Source organism: Meles meles, chromosome 7 (assembly GCF_922984935.1).
Source record: "Meles meles chromosome 7, mMelMel3.1 paternal haplotype, whole genome shotgun sequence".
NCBI classification, from domain to species: Eukaryota; Metazoa; Chordata; class Mammalia; order Carnivora; family Mustelidae; genus Meles; species Meles meles.
In genome coordinates, this window is record NC_060072.1 from 17,746,280 (window position 1) to 17,770,749 (window position 24,470).

The 24,470-nt window shown below is 42.5% G+C and overlaps 1 protein-coding gene across 1 annotated transcript; it reads right to left on the reverse strand.

The window, feature by feature from the left end:
* Positions 1-134: 134 nt before the first annotated feature.
* On the reverse strand, positions 135-24,385 carry TDG (thymine DNA glycosylase). Its single transcript, XM_046013397.1, has 10 exons — positions 24,210-24,385; positions 11,337-11,479; positions 9,268-9,509; positions 7,770-7,839; positions 6,248-6,383; positions 5,970-6,052; positions 5,796-5,890; positions 2,387-2,558; positions 1,844-1,969; positions 135-1,423 (listed from the first exon to the last, which is right to left on the reverse strand). Exons 1-10 carry the CDS (start codon positions 24,230-24,232, stop codon positions 1,293-1,295), a joined length of 1,221 nt encoding a protein of 406 aa, XP_045869353.1. The 5' UTR covers positions 24,233-24,385; the 3' UTR covers positions 135-1,292.
* Between the last annotated feature and the right edge of the window lie 85 nt (positions 24,386-24,470).

Consider the following 24,470-nt stretch of genomic DNA (forward strand, 5'->3'; position numbering starts at 1 on the left):
AGAACAGGCCATATAATCTCTCAGAAAACAAAACAAAACAAAAAAACCTCATAAATATTTTCGTATTGAAAAACAGCATGCTCCCTGGGTATGTGTGACATCAGACATTCAGAAGTGACCAGGAGTAATGCAAATGGCATTTCTGAACACCCAGCTTTACTATCCACAGGCCTACTAGTCTGGACTCTTCATAGCACCATGGAAAAGGCATAAGAAAATCACAAAGGTACGTTACTTCAAACTAACCCTGCCATGAGGCCCACTTAGTTCACAGCAACAGACAATGATGTGGAGATTTTCTTAAATTATTGACGAGATATACCCAGCATGAGAAATTCTGTTATCTTAATACATCTCACATACATAAAGCACCAATTTAAATAAGATTATCATCACCTCCAGCAGGCTGTGGCTCAGCCTAAGAGCTCATTTCTCACCACTTTCCACCTCCACCCTTAAAGCCAAGGAGGATCGAAGCAGAATGGCGACAGATATCGCAAGAGAAATTCAGTTCCTTCCCTATCAAATGTATGTCACTCAAGTAAAACACAGAGGAAGGAACAAACTTAAAAAAGGTCTACTGCATTCTCTGGAATTCAGCATCCCAGCACAACAGTTTCTACCTACACTAGAGGATTAAGACCCAGCGTGAGGAGGCCACAGCCAGGCCGCAGGGCCCTGTCAGAGGCCAGGCCAGCCTTGCTGCCGGAAGGCCACACTTTACATTTCCACTGCTGGGCCTCTCTCACAGACGCTCCCCACTGGTGAGGCAAAGAGGTGTGAACGTGATTACGATTCAAGGAGCCCATCAAACACTGCTAAAAACTACCAAATGAGACTCCACTGTGGGTTGACTTCATATACAAAAAAGAAAACATCTGCCTCTTTACCAGTGGTAATTATTACTAGCACGCCCTTCTTAGGCATAAAAGGAATAATGGGTATCTCAGTTTATGCACAGTTAATAATCAAGTATAAATATTCAGACTGTTTCATTTTAAAATTACAGATTAAAAGTGACTCCCCACGGAGAATCAGTTTCTTCATAAACGAAGTATAGTTTATAAAAAGCTGGAATGATGGTTAATTCAAATACAAAAACTCATACACAAAAAACCCTACCTTTTCCTTCCCAACTTACTTAGTAGGTTCATACAGTTGATTCTATCACGCAACTGTACCATCCTCCCATCAGAGAGCAAAGTACTAATAAAATGCCTCAGTGAGCCAAGGGAGGGCCACTTCTTGACGACAGAACCGCAGCACTGAGGCAGAGCTAAGAAGCACCACTCTTAAGCGTGGCTTCCTTCTTCCTGTTCTTGCGTCCCACAATGATTATTAAAGGAAGGAATCTGGTCTGTAAATGACTGGGTCATCCACTGCCCATTTGGAATGTCTCCGAAAGTTGATTCTGCACTGTCAGCTGCCAGGGGAGAAAAGAATGTTAGTGTTCGTTTATTTTACCCCAAAACGGTACAGGATTCAATCAGGAGGTCTGAGCAATCCAGCGAAGGGGAACTGCTATTAAAATAGTTACACAGGCTTCTTGACTACAATGATCAGTCTCTGTTCTCTCGGCAGACGCAGGACTGAGGAAGCCTCGCAGTTATTCACGGAGGGAATGCGATTAGGATGACTCGGTGACTCAGAGACAATGTGCTGTACAGCGCAAGGCAGAACGTCAGCTCACCAGCACATTTCCACTACCAGCCACTGAAAAGATTTTCATAGTCCTATTCCTAAGCTTCAATAATTCATTCTCTTAAAGAAACACTCCCCCCCTTTCCCCGGTCCTGACAAAACCAAGCGTTGGGAAGGAACACACACACGGACGGGAACATACCTAGCCCCCCCGAGGAGAAGCTGCAGGGGTCACCAGTGCACGGATTTTCCGTATAAGCACCGCCATACGCTGCTTCATAACCTGGGTCGTATTTTTCTTCCTTAACAGCCATCTTCTTTGCATCCTCTGTGAGGAGAGTAAAAGGGCTTTAAAAGTGATTTTGTACAATGGTTCTGAAACTAGCTTTATTCAGACGTCATCATGAACAAATCTCTTTCTAGGTCACGTATCCTAAGATGTATCTTTCACTATCATCTTTTGAACTCTTTATAATATAAATACTAAATTAACTCATAGCAACTGTAAAAGCCTATTAGATTTTAATTTCAGGTGGCGACGATGTTTCCTGTATCCTCAGCATCTGCAGGAGTCCCCACAACAGACTTTAGTAAACGGAGATTTTTAATAGTGACCAATGTCTACTGTCAGAGCACTCTGGCTGCAAATTTAACTTTTCTTTTCTTCTGCTTTTAAATCCACAACATGCTTCCTGTAATGTACAGATCCACGAGACGAATAAGTGGGGTGCGGAAAGGAACACACCTTGGGCCAGCTGCAGATCAAATGTATATTGCACCTCTTGAACGTCTGTGTTTCGTTCAATGCCTTTCAACTGATCTCTCAAGTCTTTGAGCTTAATGTAGTAATGAACTTTGTCCTGGGCTCGAGGAAACTGAGCACATCTCGCACTGGATGACGGCATAACGTAGCAGAGCTAGAATTATAAAATCATATAGTTCCATAAATCTTACAAGTCTACTGAATCTACTCACATAGAGATGAAAAAATTTATCTTTTTCTGGGTTAATAACGATGTTTACCATACATGCAAACTCAATAAACGTAGTGGTGGTTGAGTTCAAATTTGTAAAATTTACTTATCATTAAGTCAATAAATCAAAAATGATGAGGCGTCTGTCCCATGTTCATTTATCAATTAACAGTCTTGTCTTTTTAATAGTAAACATATGGTTCACAGTTCTAAAGGTTCAAAAGGGCACAAAAGACAGCAATGGAAGTTTTCCCACCCAATGCTGTCTCTATCCACCTAGTTCTCTTCTCAGGGCAATCAAAGTTGCTGGTTTCAGAGGTGTATCCTATGAATACACAATCAAATGTGTCTAATATATGTACTCTCCCGCATCCTTCTTAAAACACAGATGAATGGTAACATGCTCTCTATTCCCTTTCTTTTTGACTCAATGGTGTATTCAGAGATAATTCTGTACCAGATATCTGTATTATAGTAAAAAGACGTTCTTTTTTATAGCTATATAGTACTTGCATATTTATTTAACCAATCCCCAGCTGTGGGCACTTAGGTTGTTTCCAGTTTTTTTTTTTTTTTTTAGGATTTTATTTATTTATTTGAGAGAGAGAGAGCATGAGAGGGGAGAAGGTCACAGGGAGAAGCAGACTCCCCATGGAGCTGGGAGCCTGATGTAGGACTCGATCCTGGGACTCCAGGATCATGACCTGAGCTGAAGGCAGTTGCTTAACCAAGTGAGCCACCCAGGCATGCCGTTTCCAGTCTTTTTTTATTACAAGCTATAGTGAAAAACCTTGTATATACTTAATTTTGAGTATGTGTGAGCTTATCTGCTGGATACATTCATAGAAGTAGAATGACATAGGAGAAAGGCATTTGCATTTATCACTTGGGATGGCAACAAACTGTCCTTCACAGATTACAAAATATATAATAATATACATCACATATATTTCAAAGACAGAGGCTGCTGGGCTATGGAATTTCCAGTTGCAATTTCTTGCAATTTTTATACTGGCCTCCGTAACATTATAAAAAACAAATTATTTCTTTTGTTTTGTTCAGAAAGCATTTAGAAACTCCTGACTCATAAAGATATGTAGGTGCAAATGCTACCAGGTTTTATAATAGCACATTTTCCCATCCCAAGATATTCTTCAATTAAAATGTTCCAGGGGGTGGGCGCCTGGGTGGCTCAGTTGGTTAAGCATCTGTCTTGGGCTCAGGTCATGATCTCAGGGTCCTGGGATCGAGTCCCATACTGGGCTTCCTGCTCAGGAGGGAGTTTGCTTCTTCCTCTGCCCCTCCACCTCCTCATGCTTGTGTGCTCTCTCATTCTCTCTCCCCCGTATGAAATAAATAAAATAAAATAAAATAAAATAAAATAAAATGATCCAGAGGGGCACCTGGGCAGCTCAGTCAGTTAAGCGCCTTTAGCTCAGGTCATGATCCTGGAGTCCTGGGACCGAGCCCCAAGTTGGGCTCCCTGCTCAGCAGAAAGTCTGCTTCTGGCCTCCACCTGCTCTACCTTGCTTGCGCTTGTGCCCTCAAGTAAATAAAATCTTAAAAAAAAAAGATCTAGAAATTTGAAAAAGTAGTTTTTTGTTTCAAAGCTGAATCACTAACATCATCAATAACTGGATTTCATACCAAAGAACAAATTATAGAAGATACAAGTACTCCCAGCTCATCGTAAGACCTAAAACTACCAGTCGTGATAAGATGCAAGTTCACTATATATATATAGTATTGCACTATTACGGTCACAAATATCCAAGAGATGTGCCTGAGTCTTATCTGGCTCTTAAGGGACAATAATGCAGTAATTTATGGAAAGCAATGGACTCCTTTACAATTTTACCGAAGCAGACAAGTGCAAGCCTTGGTTTAAAGAAAGACCAGGGCTACCACCTACTTTATCAATCACATATTTATAACAGGTTAAAAACAGAAGAAATCAGGGCGCCTGGGTGGCTCAGTGGGTTAAAGCCTCTGCCTTCGGCTCAGGTCATGATCCCAGGGTCCTGGGATCGAGCCCCACATCGGGCTCTCGGCTCCGCGGAGAGCCTGCTTCCTCCTCTCTCTCTGCCTGCCTCTCTGCCTAGTTGTGATTTCTCTCTGTCAAATAAATAAAAATAAAATAAATTTAAAAAAAAATAAAAAAATAAAAACAGAAGAAATTTAAAGGAGACGTTCAAACGTACGGAAGTGGCAGAAACTTTACTGAGGTCTCCACAAAAACCTGTCGGCGCACTGGCTTCTCCGTCATTTAAAATACTGTCTAGGGGCGCCTGGGTGGCTTAGTGGGTTAAAGCCTCTGCCTTCAGCTCAGGTCATGATCCCAGGGTCCTGGGATTGAGCCCCGCATCAGGCTCTCTGCTCAGAGTGGAGCCTGCTTCCTCCTCTCTCTCTGCCTGCCTCTCTGCCTACTTGTGCTCTCTCTCTGTCAAATAAATAAATAAAATCTTAAAAAAAAATTAAAAAAATAAATAAAATAAAATACTGTCTAGAACACGTGGGTCCGTGCATGTATGTTGTTTTTTTCAAAGTTATAAACAAAACTTAAAACTAAATTTAAGAAGCAACCTTTGAACCAAATGTCTGCAGAAGCCCTATATAGAAAAATGACAAGAGTTTGAAAACCACTGTTACTTCATGACGCCTTCAGGGACAAGGCCATAGTCAACAGCACCATGTGCCAGTCAGACTGGCAGGATGTCTGTCTGCAACTAGACTGTATACTATTTACATGGCTCTAAAATGAAACTGGGCTAAGATATACAAGCAAGGGGTGATGAGCAGTTTCACTAATCGGGAGCATGTCTTTATTTACATGTTTGTTTCATACCGAATAAGGGCTGACCTACTTGAATTTGGTTAAGAATATGCCACTAAATTGACTTTGAATGTACATTAGCTAGCTCCTTCTAATATTTTAACCAAATAACATCAGTAAGACATTTTATATGACAAACATTTCTTTTTTTTTTTAATAACGGTACCTGAATTAATTTGCAACTATTAGTCTGAGTTGATATAAAACTATTACTCAACTAAATCCAGTGCTTTTTTTTTTCTTTCCCCATGGCATCAATTACAATGGATAGGACAAATAAAAATGGGAAGTTAACTAGGAAAAAATTCTTACTTAGCTGATTTACAAATGTAATTTTAAGGACTTACAGTTTCTGTGTCTGGGATCTTATGGGGTTGAAGTCCAAATTCTAAGTTTTTAACCTTAACTCCAAAAACTTCTTTACTAAAAATTTCATAAATACCTAAAATGAAATACAAACATATTTACATTGCCCATAATGTTAGCAAAGAAAAAAGATAAAATTTAAAAGTAAATCTTACATTTTCCATTAAACACTGCTATTCGTGGCTGATATTTCTGTAATTTCTGCACTAGAATACGTCCTCCTTCACGAAATTCTTTACTAAAATTGAATTAAAAAGTAGTCAAGATACAAGTATGGCAATATTTATAATATGCTAAATTCAGAGAGCTGTGAATAAAAGACTCACTTATGTTAAATGTTAAGCTCAGCTTCAACTAGGTACATATAGTATTCCTAGAGTACATGAGGCAACTGCACAGTCAGGTTCCAACCTATAAAAATAAATGCAATTACCTGGAAAGATCTTTGCTGCCTGGTGTTGTCCTTTCCACCATATTGGTAAATCCAATACCATATTTCCCTGGTAAAGTGTGATCATCCATATGGTTCAGCTGGACCTCACTCAGGCCGGACATAAATAGACATTTCCCTGTGAAAATAAGACTTGAGTTTATTTCCATATAGATCAGAGGTTTTTGCCCCATGAATCGATATGGTAGCCTACATTTTATCCTCAAATTACCAAAAAAAAAAAAAAAAATAAAAAAAAAATAAAATAAAAGGTTTAGGATATTTTTAAAAATTATGGGTCAAATACCATATCAAACAATTACTATGTGCAAGCCCTCTGCATGAATTATCTCATTTAATGATCATAACTGTCTTATGAGATCAATTACTATTTTTATCTCCTTTTCACAGGGAAGTTAAGGTAAATGGCTGTCGGAAATACAGAGCTAGTCAGTGTAGGAAACTTTGAAATGGTTTGTTTTCTTTTCTAGTAACTGCCCCCTGCCCCCGGAATAACTTAAACAAATAAACATACACCAAGAGACCCGGAACATTCAAACACCCCGACAGTGGAAGAAATGAAAGTTCAAACTTTTCTAGAAATGTTTTTTAAATAATGGAGATAGTATGTCCTTAGCTCCAAAAACATGTTACTGTACTTTTTTGCCTTAACTGTTTTTAATGTTACTCTAAGATAACGGACTAATATTTCCTGAGGAACTACTGCATGCCTTTTTCTATTAGGCGGTGTTAGGTAAGTGGACTTACATAGAAGGTAACAGTAGTTATACTTGGTTTTAAAGCTCACTCTACAAGTACGAGGCTCTTTAATATTATACGCGGCTAGATATAAAGTATCTGTAAAGAATGTCTCCAATCACAAAGTTTCTTAACTATTACAACTTGATTGCCAGTGATCAACGCATTTCATCTCTCCTGGAAATAGGATAAGCAGAAATCTGGAAAGGTCAGTATCTGTCTGCATGGGCACAATGGGGTACTATTGTTACTATCACTGCAGATATCAAGTAAAAAAGAAAATTCATTTAAAAATGCAGTAAAACACCTATAAAACTATTAGCAAAACAAAAGAGGAAGTACTGCTTTCCTTGCTCCTCCACTCTCTTACACCGAAGTGTGAACAAAAAAACACCAAAAAGTTTCAAAACACTTATTTTTGTGTACACATGCACAGAAAACATGTATGTATTTTTATGAACAATCTCTCTTAAAAACACAATTTGGGGGGTGCCTGGGTGGCTCAGTGGGTTAAAGTCTCTGCCTTTGGCTCAGGTCATGATCCCAGGACTCTGGGATCGAGCCCCACATCGGGCTCTCTGCTCAACAGGGAGCCTGTTTCCCTCTCTCTCTCTGCCTACTTGTGATCTCTGCCTGTCAAATAAATAAAATCTTTAAAACAAACAAACAAAAAACCCACACAATTTAGTTTAACCCTCACCCCCCAAACTATTAACAGAGATACCCAGTTTAAAAGTAAAATAATTTAAAAGAACTAATTACTTACAAAAATGGTTTCCAGGTCCAGGGTAATGATGCCCTTTGTAAGCTGCCATTAGTCCTGGGTTTATGCCAATCTATAAGAAATGTTGATACAGTAAGTCTTAAAAAGTAGGATTTAAGCCTCAGGGCTTCTGTGGAGGAGTGGTGGACAAAACTAAATTTATTAAAATAAAAACTTAATCCAGTATTATAATCAATATTGTTTATTAAGTACCTAGTCTTGATCTGAACAAAGTACTATTTCTTTTTTTTTTTTTTAAAGTAAGCTCCACACCTACTGAGCCACCCAGGCACTCCCAAAGTATTCCTCTTTTAAGAAAAACATTCCCTTTTACAAGTGCTGCTGTTGTGTTTAAAAACCAGTCGTGCGGGGCGCCTGGGAGGCTCAGCTGGTTAAGCATCCATGACTTTGGCTGAGGTCATGATCTCAGGGTCTTTGAGATGGACCCTGGGTCAAGTTCCACCCTGGGTGTGGAGCCTGCTTGGAATTCTCTCTTTCCCTCTCCCTCTGCCGCTTCCCCCACCAAAGGCTGCTTGCTCTTGCCTGTGCTGTCTCTCTCTTTCTCTCTCTCTCTCAAAAAATGACCAAACAAAATAAAAACCAGCTGGGGGAAAAAAAAAAGTAGAAACAGAGCTATAAATACAGAGAGAAAACTGGTGGTGGCCAGAGGCAGAGGGATGGGCAAGATGGGTGAAGGGGAGCGGGAGGTACAGCAGAGGGAGGCAGCTGACGGGCTGTAATAGTGTCCGGTGACCGACGGCAGCTACACTTGCTGTGTGCACGGTGTAATGTACAAACCGGCCAAATCACATGTTGTATGCCTGAAACCATGTAATGCCGTGTCAACTCTACTTCGATACAAAGGTAAAATAAATTTAAAAAATAAAGACCAGTTTAAAATAAATTTAAAAAATAAAGACCAGTTTGACTCCTCATATCCCCAGGCCCCCACAGCTGCCCAACTGGGCTGGAAAGAGAGAGGTGCTGGAGCAGCCCATCAGCTGAGTCCGGCTCCAGCCACAGACTGCTTCTCCCTTCCCGGCAAGCAGCTTACGCCATCCACATCGGCAACGGCCGTTTGCACGCTGTTTCTGACAGTTACTGACCAAAATGAAAGCTCCAAATCAGTATTCTTGTTTATAGAGAACTCACAGGTGTCATGCAATCGAAGCGAGCCACACGGATTATTTGATCTAACTGCAGCCCTGGGAGGGAGGTCTATCATCACCCCTGCTTCACCAGTAAGGAAACTGGTGACCAGGAAGGTTAGGGTTTGTCCAAGGTCATACTGATATGGCAGGATCGGAAAGTGGACGGCTCCACTCTGGAGCCCATCCTCTTAAACACACCCATATAATAAAACCTCATGAAGGAGACACCGTTTACTACCAAAAGGATTCTCTGAAGTGGTTCTTCTCAACAAAAGGCTATATTGGCAAGAACAGAAGTTAGGCAACCACCAACACTATTTATAAAACCATATGAGGATAAAAATCCTTACAATCACAATGTCCAGGTTGAAGGTCAAAATATCCGGGAGGGTCTTGGTTAGAAGTTCAGCTTCTGAAACACCATTAAAACGGTCTACTTTTCTTTTCACTTTAAATGTGTCTGTAATTTTTTCTTGCTTTTCTTTTGATTTTGTGGACTTGCCAGATTTTTTGGCCTCAGCAGGCTTTTTGGGTTCTACTGGTTTTTTTGGTTCTGTTGCTCTGGGTTTTCTTTTCCTTCCTTTTGGAGTCTCTGAAACACAGTAATATCCAGAATGTAGATGTAGACGCAGAAAAATGTAACTTATGAATGTTAGGCAGCTTTCCCAGAAAAGTCACCCTATCAACTCTCTACTTTTCTATTTCCCAACCTCAGGCTCTTCTGCACTATCCTCCCCTTCCTTCCCCCTGGGACTGGGTTCAAGCAGCTCACGCCCCACCCTCTTTCTTCTGTTAGCTGTTCTTGGGGTAAAACGTCCATAATAACTATAGATTGATTTTCCACATTCTCTTACCTGTCATCTTGGCCTCCCCAGGGATACAAAGCAATTATAGTATCTTATAGGAATTCTAAATGTAAATACATAAATAGTTCAATAAACAAATGAAAAAAATAAGGGGAAAAAGAGGGAGGAAGAGAAGCATGTTAACTCAACTTCCCCATAATTTCCAGCAATACAAAGCCTCAAATAGCTTGTGGACTTGCCTTAGAGATTACGAGTGTATATTCTGTTCCACACACAGCCAAAGAGGTGGATTTAGAGGTGCTGAGGACGAAAACGCTGGGGTGAAAGTGTTTTTCAAAAAGCAAGAGCAGAATCTATCTCAGGACGTAAAGCAGAGTCTCAATCTCAACACTACTAACATCTGAGGTTGAGGGGTTTGGGGTTCTGGGGGGCTGTCCGTATTTACAGAATGTTTGACAGCACCTTGGCCCCTATACATTAGATGCCAGGAGCAGCCTGCCAGTCATGACAATCCAAGCTGTCTCCGTGCAATGCCCCATGTCCCCTGCAGGGTGGGGGTGGGGGGATGCTTGGTCAAGAATCACTGACCTAAAGTTACCCACAGAAAGGCTTGGTTTTCCCTTAATTCTTTAACATCTCTCTTAATTTCTTGGGCCCCCTCCCCCATTCTATTACTGGTTGGCGGTTCCCTAATGCAGCCACAAGTCCATCCTCCCTCTACCTCACTCTGATTTAGCCACTCCCTACGCCAAGGGATCTACTCTGTGGCAAGTGGAGAGTCAAGGCCAGAGGTATCTCCAAGGCAATGGAGTCAGGTGTGTTTCTGGAATTATAAACTGAAACTCTGAGCCCATTTCTCATACAATACCGCTACCCTGGAGAAAACCATTACCTTCTCTCCATCCCCTCAGGTCCTCCTCATTTCATCCCCAGATTATTTGGTTTTGAATGCACTTTTTGCCTCCAAATTCTGCCAAACTCCCTACTATCCACTCTATCCTCTACAATACTTCTGGGCTTTTAGAATGTCAGTCCACGTAAGTCACCCTCTGCTTACATTTTCTCAAGGCTCCCTACTGCCTTAGGGCAGAATATACATTCTTCAGGTTATAAGCCTCATCACTCACTATTTTTTGCCTAAATACCGGATGCCAATGACACAGAATCACTACTTTCCAACAGTCATGCTTCTTCACATTCATGCTTTTGCAGACACCATTCCCTAAGTCTGGAATTTCCCCATCCCATTCTTCCTGGGGAGAAAGTCTCCTCACCCCCGGCTTCCAGAGCTCAGGGAAGCTACATCTGAGCCTCAGTCAGAGTTAGGAGTCAACCCTGTGAGCTCTCACAGCATCTTGTGCCCCTCTGCACCCTTGTGTCCTGAAGTATAACACGTGTTTACTTATTATTTTCTCCTAACAGATTATGAGGTATTTGAGGATAGGATCCAAGTTCTTTTCTTCCCTCAAACCTATCACAGTGCCTGGCACATACTTAAAAAGTGGTTAAAATTTTTAATACTAAAATAAAACTAAAATTCATCATTAAATCCTTTTTTACATAAATTAGCTCATCCAACAGCTAATTTTCTATACTTTCCTGATAAAAACTACCTTGTACAGGTTCCTGAGCAGGAGCGGTTTCTGGAACTTCTGCTGGCATGTGCTGTTCGCTCACCACGGCCCCATCAGGAGCTTCAGCCATCATGTGTTGAAATGGGAATGTATAAAAAGCTTGAGCTTGCTGAAGGGAATAGCTGAAAGGACATTAATATAAAATATGACAATCAAGTTACCCAACTAGAAGTTTAACCAATCAGCAGTAAAAAACCTTCAGGATCCAAACACTTTGTAAACCAGACTATGATATTTGGAGTTGACAAGAGGGGCAAAGAGAGAAGGAATGTCTGTTCCCATATGCACACATTCACCCAATTTCTACTTTGTGCCTGCTCTCCAAGCATTAATTAAAGCTCCCACTGTTTAAAGACAAGGTGTGTCATCAATAAAACGTACCAGTCCTGTCAAGTCAGCCTCTGCTTTCTCTGAAATGAGATCATGGGAATTTTATAGCAGAGAAACTTAAAAGGCAGAGCATTTCATACAGGATTAAAGTGTCCATAAAAATAATTTACGTCTCTATCTTCAGATTTAATCCTTTTGTCACAAAGATCCCCTCCAATCTAACCCTCACCCAGCTTTACTGATACATCATTGACATAAAACTTTGTATGAAGTAAAGTCATATCGTGTGTTGATTTGATACATGTATTACAAATGATTACTAACACAGTCTTAGCTAATATCTGCATCATGTCAAATAATTACCATTTCTTTTTTGCAAAGAGAACACTGAAGACCTGCTCTCTTAGCAACTTTCAAGGATACAGTATAGTATTATTAGCTGTAATTACCATGATGTACATTAGATTCCCAGATCTTGGTAATCTTTTCACTCTTCGACCAACATCTCCTCATTCCTGCCTTCCCTCCAGTCTAACTTAAGGTTCTCTATTGGTTTATCTGCCTGCTTAATGATTTATTCATTGGACCTGTTTTTAAATTGTTGCTGGGTTTTGCCAATAGATTAGGACTAGAAATGGATATTCTGTACATATCTGCGAATTTATGGAAAAAAACACTTTAAGTCTCTTTTCCGAACATTTTTCAGACTTTGTTCCAAATATTCAGTTCAATACAAGGAACACAGGCCTTCACAGAAAACAACTGCCAAAAAAGTACTTTTAATGACTATAAACCATTATCTCAAACTGTTGCCCCTCAGCACAAAGCCAGAGAAGTAAACATACATTTTGTGAAACTCAAGCTACAGCTGATGCCATTAAATACACAATGGGAAGGAGAACACAGGAATTAAAATGGGTAAGTATCGTTTACCATTTGGAGAGAAAAGTCATGTTTTCTGTGGTGAACTACTCACTTATTAGTCACAGAGGAAGAAAAGTGGAAGCTCAGAAAGCAGAGGCTGAAAAGGCAAACTAGTACAATCTAAATGGGTGAACTTTATAGTATATAATTTGTTTCTTAATAAAATGGCCGTAATAAGCTTAAATGGCTGAGGCAGGCACAGGGTAAGAGACTACTGGGGCAGCTGGACTAGGGTGCTGCGTGCTCAGAGACATGCACCGGCCAAACCCCGCGGACAAACCACTGGAGAGGAATTTTAGCTTCAAGCTATCTTTAAGGGGAAGCTGCTAAAGAAAAGGTTAAGCATTAGAAAGATATTTCACTACATCTTAAATTTTATTTTTTTAGATATATTGTTTTCAATTACGTAAAAAAAAATAGAGACAGCAATGCAGTAAACTTTAGTACATTAACAGGAGAAAACACTATGCAGGAAAATTATATATGCTGATATTTGTAAAAGCACAGAAAATGTTTAACATAGACTTTAAAGTAGAAAAAACATAAAACTGTACTGTAACTTAAGGCTGCACAACAGGAAACTATGTAGACAAGTAAGTCCCTGAAGCTCAAATATGAAAAGGGAAGAGAAGCGCTTAAGTCATGCTTGGCACAGAGTAAAATGTCCCCACTGCCTCCTCCACTTTTCTTTAATAATAGCCACAGCTCTTTTAGATATGCTCAATGTTGTTCAGTGTCGACGACCTAAATACTGTAATGAAGGTGTGGACACTGCTAGGTTACATCACGAGATCTTGTTTGTGGCCCTTCGGAAATGCCAGTGAAATGAACTGTAAATTCTGATTGTGGCCAGCACCAGTTTCCCAGGATGTGAGCAGCCCCGCTCGGCTGGAATGTATAAAAGTAAAGACATATGGTGACAATACGTGAGCGGCCCGAAGAATGCACGAGGTCTGCTCTTAGTCTCTCACACCGGAGGGCAACCTTCCACCCTCTCCCTTGTTTCTTGCTACCACTCTCAAGAGTCTCACAGATGTGTCCCGTTTCGAGCACCTCACAAAGTCCAAGCTCGAAATACTTAATTTAGGAAAACACTACATTACAAAAGAATCCTGAACTTTAAAAAATAAATTTCCAAAACCTGGTTCCTTTTGCATATTTAGGGGTCATTAAATTCTGAAGCTCAGAATCTGAAAATTAAAATTTTAGAAATCAGTTGGCTGAAAAAAAAGTGAAAAGGAAGAAAAAAATCTGAAGTTTGATTTTACAGATATAGACCAATTTTGAAAGAAACTAAGAAACTTATCATTAATATCAATATGTCCCTTAAACTTTCTAAAAATGATCCCTGGTAACTTCACAGTAAGTTAAATTAGAAACAGAAAATAAATAAATCAGAAATAAAAAATAAAGCTATGAAAAATATGATGTATAATTTCTAAGGTAATACACTATCTTTGAGTGTTTGAGTATCTTTGAGTCTCAACAGTTTCCTAACAGAACAAAAGGAAAGACTGCATCACAACATTCTTATTATTTGGCAGAAGCAAGCAATACATCTGTACAAAAACCTTCAAGAACTTCAAAGCTAGAAAACTAGAGTTCTGGATAATTTAAATGTCTATTATCCAGTAATAGTTGTATCTGTAAGCAGTATAAACCTGTTTAACCGTAATCTGAAAATACTTAATAAATGTGTTGTATTTATATATGATTGCCACTTGATTAACTCAGAACTGTGCAAAAGTTAGGAAGCATCATTTTCTCTGTGTGAGGCACAGCAACAGAAGAGCACCTGGTCAAGTCACTCATCCTCTCAGGACCATGAAAATGATTCCTACATATAGAGACAACGTACAGAAAACAGGACTAAATCTGTCCAGACTACGAACTGACCCCAAAGAGTTTTTATTTTCTGTACCTCCTTCATATCAAATTTCTAAGCATGAGGGATGATCTTATTTCCTTTGCTCACTTTTCTTCCCTGTCATTTGTCCCCACACCTTCTGTGTCACCCCTCCTTTGCCTATACCTAATGCCCCCTCCTCTCCTAGCCTCCATTCACACCCCCTTCTCTAGACCATCAGTGCTCAAAACACTCGTTTTTATAGCCATCTGAAGTTGATATACTTGTATTTTCCTGACGAACTGTGTAGTTCCTGACAGTCTTTCTCAAAACACACACACACAGAGGACCGAGGAGGAGTCCAGTTAATTCAGCTTATGCTGTACTTGAAAAACTCTCAAATTTTCTCTAAAACAAACTCCAACTTCTTTAATCCTTTGTTATTTTCCACTATTTTTTTTAAAAAGATTATTTATTTATTTATTTGACAGAGAGAGAGAGAGAGATCACAAGTATTTTGAGAGGCAGGCAGAGAGAGAGAGGAGGAAGCAGGCTCCCTGCGGAGCAGAGAGCCTGATGCGGGACTCGATCCCAGGACCCTGAGATCATGACCTGAGATGAAGGCAGAGGCTAAACCCACTGAGCCACCCAGGCACCCCTCCACTATTTTTTTTTTTAAAGACTTTATTTATCTGGCACACACACACAGAGAAAGAGCACACAAGCACAAGGAGGGGGAGCAGCAGGCAGAGGGAGAAGCAGACTCCCTGCTGAGCAAGGAGCCCAACATGGGGCTGGATCCCAGGGATCAAGACCTGAGCTGAAGGCAGACACTTAACCAACTGAGCTACCCAGGTGCCCCATTTTCCACTATTTTAAATATTTCCTGTTGCTCTTTTCTAAATACATTTGTCTTAGTCCCTTGGGCTGATATAATAAAATACCATAAACTGGGTGCTTATGAAAAGATAATTTTTAGGGACACCTGGGTGGCTCATTCGGTTAAGTGCCCTTCTCTTGGTTTCAGCTCAGGTCATGATCTTAGGGTCATGAGATCCAGCCCTGTGTTGGGCTCTGCAATGGGCATGATTGCATGTTTGGGATTCTCTCTCTCTCCCTCTGTCCTTCCCCTACTTTCTATCTCTCTAAAACAAAAACAAAAACAAAAAGCATATTTTACTTACTACACTTCGGGAGGCTGGAAAGTCCAAGCTCAAAGCACCGGCAGATTTACTGTCTGTTGAGAGTCTGCTTCCTGTTCATATGGGTTCCCTTCTCACTACATCCTTACAGAATGGAAGAGGTAAGAGGGGGTCTCTCCGGGACCTCTTTTAGAAGGGCCCTAATCCCATTCAGGAGGGCTAGTTTTCAACATACGAAGTTTGAAAGGACAATCTATAGCAATATTTTATTATTTTCATTTAAATCATCATACACAACACTGAATAATTACAAAATAACAATCAATGTTAAATAATCCAAATGCTCAACTAAAGGGAACTAGTTATATAAACCATGATCAAATACCATCCTAACTATTTAAAGCCTACATTTAACACTCCAAAGCAGAGGGCAGCCCTCTTGGGTCCCCTCCCTCTTTGGGGGAGCTCTGTACTATCACTTTGCCATCGCTCAATAAACCTTGCTTTGCTGCCCACCACTCTGCCTGGTCTACCTCTTCATTCTTCAAAGCGGCGTGACCGAGAACTGTGGGCACAGACGGAGAAAAATATTCTGTGACATTTATGGGGGCTCATCTGGGATGTCCACCACCGTTAAGGACAACTAACTGTGAGTAGTGGGCAGCAAGCCTCTCTTTCTCCCAATTTTGTTTGTTGAAACAATGTGCACCTGTCAGCCATGTAAGAGCCATTAGCATGGTTCCCATTCTCAAGTCTTGGGTGACAGGCTCTCTGGGCTCCTTTCCAACGGATCCCCCAACAGAAGCTGGGAATGTTGGTTTGGTAAGGACTCAGAACTCCTTTCGGTGCAGATCACTGGATGTGAGGGACCTAGGAAAAACCCAGCAGCAGCTGAAGGGCCTGACCAAGGCTACCCTTAGTGGCCCTCAGAGGGACCTGGTTCCTTACTTGCCCATCCCAGTATCTAGAGCGAAACTCCCCTACTATGCTTTTCTTGGCTGATTCCTCCCCTAAGAGAACAAGTGGGAAATCCGAGGATGGTCCCCCAGACATTCTCTGGTGAGTGATTCAGATGGCCTCCAAGGGACCTCACTCACAATTCCCTGTTATGACGAGGAACAGTCTCCTGTTTCTGACCCCTCCTATCCTGGGCATTACTAGGACACCCCTCGAACTGGCTATACCACCTCTGTGAAGGAATGGCCAAGCAGGGCAAAAAACTAAGATCTAAGGGATCTCCCAAATTTTCCACTCCACAGGGGTTATCTGAGGTGGATTTCCTCTCCCTGGATGCCCCATATCTTGTCCCTCCATATGGCTATGCCGCACAAAACAATTCTACTTAAAGAAGACTAGTGTATCCGTTGACTTCTAAGGGAGTCTTAAGGGTAGGGAAACCAGGGTCCCTCTCAGGAGGTAGGACCAAGCCTGGGTAAGCATGAGTACCCTCGCAGAGAGGACGGGGCTCTGGCTGTCCGTTGCAGGAGCACCTGGGGCCACACATCAGGAAAAGATGAGAAGGAACTGAGGTGGGAGACGCCTTTTCCTCTCTTCCCAAGTCTTCCTGATCAACTGTAAGAAACTGAAATAAGGGATGTCTTTTCCTCTTTTCTCGTAGATGGGTAATTCCCTGACCAGACCTTTATTCCTTTAGAGTCCCTTCCTGGCATTATAGGCTATAGGAAGAGTATCAGACCCGTAAATCACTCAATATCATTTACTTGGATACCTTTCTGGTTTACACTGGACAAAGACAACTTCATTCTTTTGTTCTGGGGCATGGCCACAATACAAGTGAAAGGATGAGATATGGCCCCCTGAGGGACCACGTCTTCCTGGTTTTAAATGGTAAAGTCAACTCATTTTCTTTTGATCTCAGCAAAGTAAGATTAATCCCAGCCTCCTGGCTACTTTCTACCAGACCTCTTCTACCACTCCAGTTAGGCGGTTGGGGGGTGGGAACGGAACAAAGGAATACCACAACCACATCAAAAGTAGATAGGCCAATGGAGTCTGCAGGGGGATCTCACCCCTGGCTCCATCCTTCATAAGGTAAGATCAGGTCCCCCTACTTGTCCTGCCCTGTCCTGGAACCCCTTTTGGTGCTTGAGGGCTTTACCCTCTGCAAGAACAGTAGTGCTTAAAGGGGGACCAAGGGAAGGTGCTGCTACAGACCTGAGATGAAGAGGGACCTCAAAGTTTTCCGAACTTGGATGTATGCTTCTGTTCAATCAGACCCTCTCTGAAGCAAAAAAAACCACGAGGTTCTGAAAGATATGGGGATCAAGGGATGGGAGAGCCCATGGGTGGTTTCAGTTTCCAACTGGAGCCCAGGCTCTACCTCAAGACCCCAACTGGGATCCTCTCAAGAGGGTAATTAGGACCTTAACAATCCCCTTGGAAACTGGCATTGCTGTCACTTCCAAGCCTGCATCCTAGAGAGACTGAGCAGTACATGGGGGCTTCTCCCTCATTCATTTCCTGGGTTAATGGCTATAATTGGAGCCAACTGTGGTCAGTCTACCTCAGGACAGAGACTTTAAGGAATATTCCCAAGCAGTTGCCAAAACTCCCCTTTGTTTCAGGGAAATCCCTGACTTCTCCGGCCTGACAGGGACTGCCTATTTCCACTTTAGTGGGAAAAACATGGTGTCTGCTCATATGTCCAAGCTGAGGAGGCGTAGACCTGGAATGATTCTCCCTAGGTTTGCTGAAGGTGAAATAAACTCGCATTAAAATGGTGGTTCTCAAAGTTTATAGTAATTATTAAGAAACTTTTGCTTGGATAACAAATGGGATTACATCTACGTCTTTTCCAAATAGGATAAAGTGCTAAAGCATTGATTACCAGACATAGGTTTGTGCTTTTAAAGGATATTTAAGGGCCTGTTGGTAAAAAAAAAAAAAAAAAAATGGTGATTAATCTTCTCTGTCTCAAAGTTTTCATGGGCAATTGTTAAGGTAGCTTTCAAAGTCTCTAGGAAAGGATATCTGGGTCTATTGGTAAATTAACTGTCAACCCAAACTCACAAAGAAAACCCTACAGTTTTCTCAGATTGAGAGAGGCTCTCATTAAATACACAGCTGTCTCCCCCAGTTCTCCTGAGGCCAAGATAAATTTTTTTTTTTTAAAAACAGACTTTATTTATTTATTTGACAGAGAATCACAAGTAAGCAGAGAAGCAGGAAGAGAGAGAGAGAGAGGAGGAAGCAGGCTCCCTGCCGAGCAGAGAGCCCAATGCGGGACTCGATCCCACGACCCTGAGATCATGACCTCAGCCAAAGGCAGAGGCTTAACCCACTGAGCCACCCAGGCGCCCCCAGATCATTCTTTTTTTTTTTTTTTAATATTTTATTTATTTGACAGAGAGAAATTACAACTAGGCAGAGAGAGAGAAGGAAGGAGGCTCCCTGCGGAGCAGAGAGCCCAATGTGGGGTTCGATCCCAGGACCCTGGGATCATGACCTGAGCCGAAGGCAGAGGCCCTAACCCACTGAGCCACCCAGGCACCCCCCCCCCCCCCCAGATCATTCTTAAAGCCCAGATATTCTGGGGAAAAAAATGCAAAAGTTGGCTGCTGGCCCCGAGGGGACCCTAGAAGAGCTCTCACAAGTTGTCAGCGGGTCTTTTACAGTGGGACCAAGAGGAGAGTGAGGAACAGAAACTAAAGAGAAGTCTGAGGCTTTGGTCGCGGCCTTGCAGGCCGTTGCCAGCTTTGCTGTCCAAGGCTCTGGCACCAAATGCCATCTCTGTGGCCGCCTGGGACACTGGGAGTGAGAATGCCCCCGTGGCAAAAACCACTGCCCTGTAACCACTTGTGTAGGGGGACACTGGAAATCTGAAGGCCCTCGGGACTTCAGTCTGCAAAGGCTCAGGTGGCCAGCGCCCTGACTGGGACTGATGGGGCGTGGGGCTCCACGTGGTGGCTCCTCCAAAACAGTGCACCAGAGGGAACCCAGAGCCTCAGGTAATTCTGGAAATGGAAAACCAGTTGGTTTCCTTCTTGATACTGGAGCTACCTTTTCTGTTCTACTCGCCAACCCGGGTCAATTGTTCAACCGCAGTGTCGTCATTAAGAGCATCACTGGGCGACCCATATGCCAAATTTTTTTCTCACCCTCTGAGACGTACCAGGGAGGTCTAATATCCTCTCACTCTTAATGCCTGAGAGCCCTGCACTTCCCTTAGGTAGATATATTAGTTCCCATTTTGATAGCCCCTGGGCAGACTAGCAATTGCCTCCCCTTAATAGAGGCTGATTTTAATCCCCAGATCTGGGCAACTCAGGCTGAAGTGGATCAGGCCATAACAGCAGGGCCTGTTCCCACACACCTTTAAGGACCCCACAACTCTCCCTTGTCAGAAAGGTTTTTTAGGCCTAACAGGACACTGTCGCTCTTGGATACCAGGAATAAAAGGAAAAAACTAGGAAAAAAATCATGTCCCCCTCTAAATTTGAAGACTGGATTCACCATTCCAAAGTCAAACCCTGGTCCCCAATGGGGCCTAACAACAAGGAACTGAAATCCCTCCGTGAACCCAAAGAGAACCTCAAAGTAGTCTTTAAGTGACAGGAAACAGGTAAGTCTTCTTAAATGCTACTTTCCCCATACCCCAACAAAATCATAATCCTTATTGCATTCTTTCGCCTGCCCTCTCCCCACAGTATGTGGGGTTCACTAAACTCCAAATTGGAGATGGAACCTCACACAGAAGTCAAACCAGATATCTACAGGGGCCCCTTGATAGATCAGGACAAGAAGAACCCTGACTGCTGCCCCATCCAACACCCCTGACAAGCAGGAAGTAGCTACGACTGGTTGTCACCCGTCTTCCCCAACAGCAATTAGGGTTACCGCTCCAGAGGGGGGAATGATGAAGGACAGTTGGAAGGCAGGCAGGCAGGGACAACCCTCCCCCCCACCCCGGAACCCACCAGGAGGAAACCACCCTTAAAGGGATTTTACACCAGCCCAGAAGGAGCCCTTCACCCTTTCTTTCCCACGTGATAAGTAGATGAAAAACCTGATTGGGTGACAGGTGCAGGAAGGGTTAATCTGATTAAAACAGTGTGCCAAAAGCCATAAAAACTGCAAGACTTAGAAATTCGGGTGACAACTCTCCCAGGTCCCCCCCCCCCCCCCCGGGAGATTTGTACCATCACTTTGCTATCTCTCAGTAACCCTTGCTTGGCTGCCCACCACCACCACCACCACAAAAATACTGCACCAGAAGTGTGTGTATTCACCATGCATTACTGCGTACATGCTGTACACAGTCTATCAGAAACTATAAACACGAAGATTTAGAACAAGCCAGATCCTCAATTCATCCAACTATTCTTCATATAGTATGATTCCAAACTTCTTCACCATTTTCTCATTTCCTGGTGCTTGGAATCAAACAAAATAAAAATGCCCCAGATAGAACCTCATCATAACCTGAAACTGAGCAGGGCTATCGACTTCCTCATTCTGGAGTCCTACTGCAGACTCCACATTAGCTTTACGGGCACCCACGTTATACTGCTTATTCATACGGAGTTTATCATCAATGAAAACTGCCCTTTTCTCACCTCTCCCTTGTATCGCTGACTTTTCGGCACCTAAGCACAGGATTGTGGCTCTTTTGGTAGAAGAGGATTCACCACTGCAGCCATTAGGATTGATCTGGATTGACTCAAACTATCAATTCCATAAGCCTCTCCCAGAGCTGGGTCATTCACAGATTTTATCAGCACCTTAAGGCTGTTAAATTGTTGAAAAGAACAAGTTAGGGTAGAACTACGTGTTACATCAGTATAGACCTCTCTTCAGCCTCCCCTTGATAATTTCAGCAGTAAACTGGTTTTGAGTTCACCTAACTGGACCGCCATCAGTCCATCTTCATCTTGCCCACAGAGAAGTGGTAATATGGCACAGCTGTTAGGGAGGCAGACTTTGAGCCACATTGCCTGGGATCAAATTTCAGCTCTGCCATTTACTACCTCAAGTTCCTTAACCTCTTTGTCCCAGTTTCCACATCTGTAAAATGGCAATAGTTGTACCTAATTCACTGGTTACAAGGATTAAATTAGTTAACACATGTAAGACACTTAAAACTGCATGGTATATAGTAATTTTGCTCTAATAATAAAGACAGTGGGAGATGATTACATACTTTAGGTACCCCCTGTCATCACCCTCCTAATGCTATCTAGTCCAGTATCATTATCCAAAAGGGAGTGAACCTCGCTTGGTATGTCCTACTTTTTTCCTGAAATTATACCATAGCCTAGTGGTCACTGGTTCCTTTTAAATATGCTCAATAACCACTGAGAAGTAAAAATTTTATTTAGGATCAAAGTCAATAAATTAGAGGGCTCTATCTTTGGAAGAAATAGGAACCCACGTGTTTATTTTCAGGCTTCGGGTCCCTCTCCTGTTGTCTACAACTCTTAAAGATTGGCTGTCATCTAGCCTTTCATTTGAAATATAACTTACCTGGCCAGGAAATATGAGTTCTCTTAGAGCAGTGACCGTTCTCTTAAATGCCCTCATTGATCTTGTCTCTTAAAGACATTCATTCTGCCATTCCCAGTCTATAATCATTTTCCTTTATGAGATTGAGATTTTAAAAAACCCAAAATTAGAACCAAGTATTTGTTTTCTGTTACCTGCTAATATCCAGTGGACTAGACAGAAAACCAAAACCTTTCTCACCCTTGTTGTCAATACCTAACTAAAAATGTTATTGGTTCCTTTAACATGTCTAGAAAGAATGATCTCATTTGAAGGTTACTCTTGCCAGTGTGTATTTTCAGTGGTTGGCATCACATTTTTCCAGTCGTTTTTGATTTGACATCTTACTTTCCATTTTTAGTAAATCTTCTTTTCATGCTGGAGCTCATTAGAAACATAGTATTCTCTTCCTCCTTTTTTCCTCTCTGGTTAGCCTTTAAATATTTGTTATGATACTACAATTATCTTTTTTTTAAGAGTCCATATTAATAGAATTTTCTTTGAATTTTTGAAATTAGTCTTCCAAAGAAAGAAAGAAGTAAATGCATTATACCCAGCATTCCATTCTACTCCCTGATTAGCATAAAGTCAAGACTGACAAAAACCCAATTTCTCAGGATTATCTGGAGCCCCAGTCATTTCAGAATACCCAATAATAAAGCCTTTACACTACTAACACAAAATTCTCTTTATTTCCTGAGGTTGAAAACTTTGTGACTCAAAATTTAAAATGGTCTGGGGGCGCCTGGGTGGCTCAGTGGGTTAAGCCTCTGCCTTCGCAGATCATGATCTCAGGGTCCTGGGATCGAGCCCCGCACCCAGCTCTCTGCTCAGCAGGGAGCCTGCATCCCTCCTCTCTCTCTGCCTGCCTCTCTGCCTACTTGTGATCTCTGTCTGTCAAAAAATAAATAAAATCTAAAAAAAAAAATTTAAAATGGTCTGTAACCCTGTGGATGAAGTTACAACAGAATATAAGTCAATTTTTAGAGACCCATGACTTTGCTGTGAGACACCGAGCAAGGTCTTCTAATGTGTAATTCATCTGATGGTAGACCTCACCCAGGTTTCAATTTTGACCTGAATTAAGATCACAGAGGCAGGAGAGAGTTCCAGAAGTTCTGGTAAATTCTTTAAATGTAAAGTTCTTCTGGAAGGAAGTGCAGTACTTTAGGTCTGGATTTGACGAGCAAAGGCAGGATAAGGCCCACACTTTATCTACATATACCATTCCTAAACTCTAAAGATTATTTTGGTGATCTAATCCCTTCTACATAGCACAGATTCACAGCATGTGAGAACCGGATACCAGAGATGCCCTATTTTACAGACACGAACAGACACAGAGAAGCGAAGTGTCTTGCCTAAGTTCAGGACCCACTATCCACGGAGAGTCAGGAAAACTCATTAGGTCAAAAAGAATTGTTTTCCAATGTAAGTCACCACTTTTTTCTTTTTTTTTTTTTTTTAGTTCTGTGCCGGAGTTCGAATCGCGAAACCTCTGCTCTTGTCAAATGTGCTCACCACGCATCTAACTCTCTCCAAAGGTCACAGTGAAAGTAGATTCTGAGGTTAGTTCCCATGATCACCAGAAAGCACCGATGACTTCTTGGGAGTGTTAGTCACAGTCCAGAACTCAAGAGCCCCAGTCCGGTAGTGTTATCTACCCTGTGGCCCCTCATGCGGCTTATAAAAAACCCATGGGGGGGGGGGAGCCACAATAAACCTACTAACTCTAAAATAAAAACTCCAGCAGTGATACATGTGATACTCCGTCTTTACAGCTCTCCGCATAAGTGAGGGTGGAGGGAGACGCGGACAACGATGACAACTGAAAGGAAGTGTGAACTGAAACGGCTAGCTGCTCACTACCGCGTTTGAAAGCCGGCTGGATGCCGGGAAGGCCGGAAGAAGCGCTCAGGTGCTAGAGGGCCGCTTCCGAGCGGCGGGGGGGAAAGACTGTCCCGAGTGGGCCAGCGGTGCGCACGCGCAGCCCCGGCCTTTGTACTCGGGCCGCGGCTTTTAAAGACCCCTGCGTGCGTGCGCGCGCCCGCCGGCCAGCTCGGCCGCGAGGGGCGCGGGGGGAGGGGCGGCGCTCCGCCCCGGCCTTACCTGCCCTCGTTCTCCGCTTCCATTCCCCGCTGCCGCTCTTGCTGGCGGATGCTCCTGCCGGGCAAGCGAACTACTGGCCTCCGTAGGAGCGCGGCGTACCGATGGCTGTACGACGGTAACCAGAGGCTGGACACGATTGCCGGCAGAACTCGGACAGCGGCAGGCGCTCAAGCTCCTCCCCCGAGCTTCTAGTCACCGCCCCCTCCACCTCCCAGCTCCTGACCCCCCCCACCTTCGCGCGGTGCTTCCGTCCACTCGAAG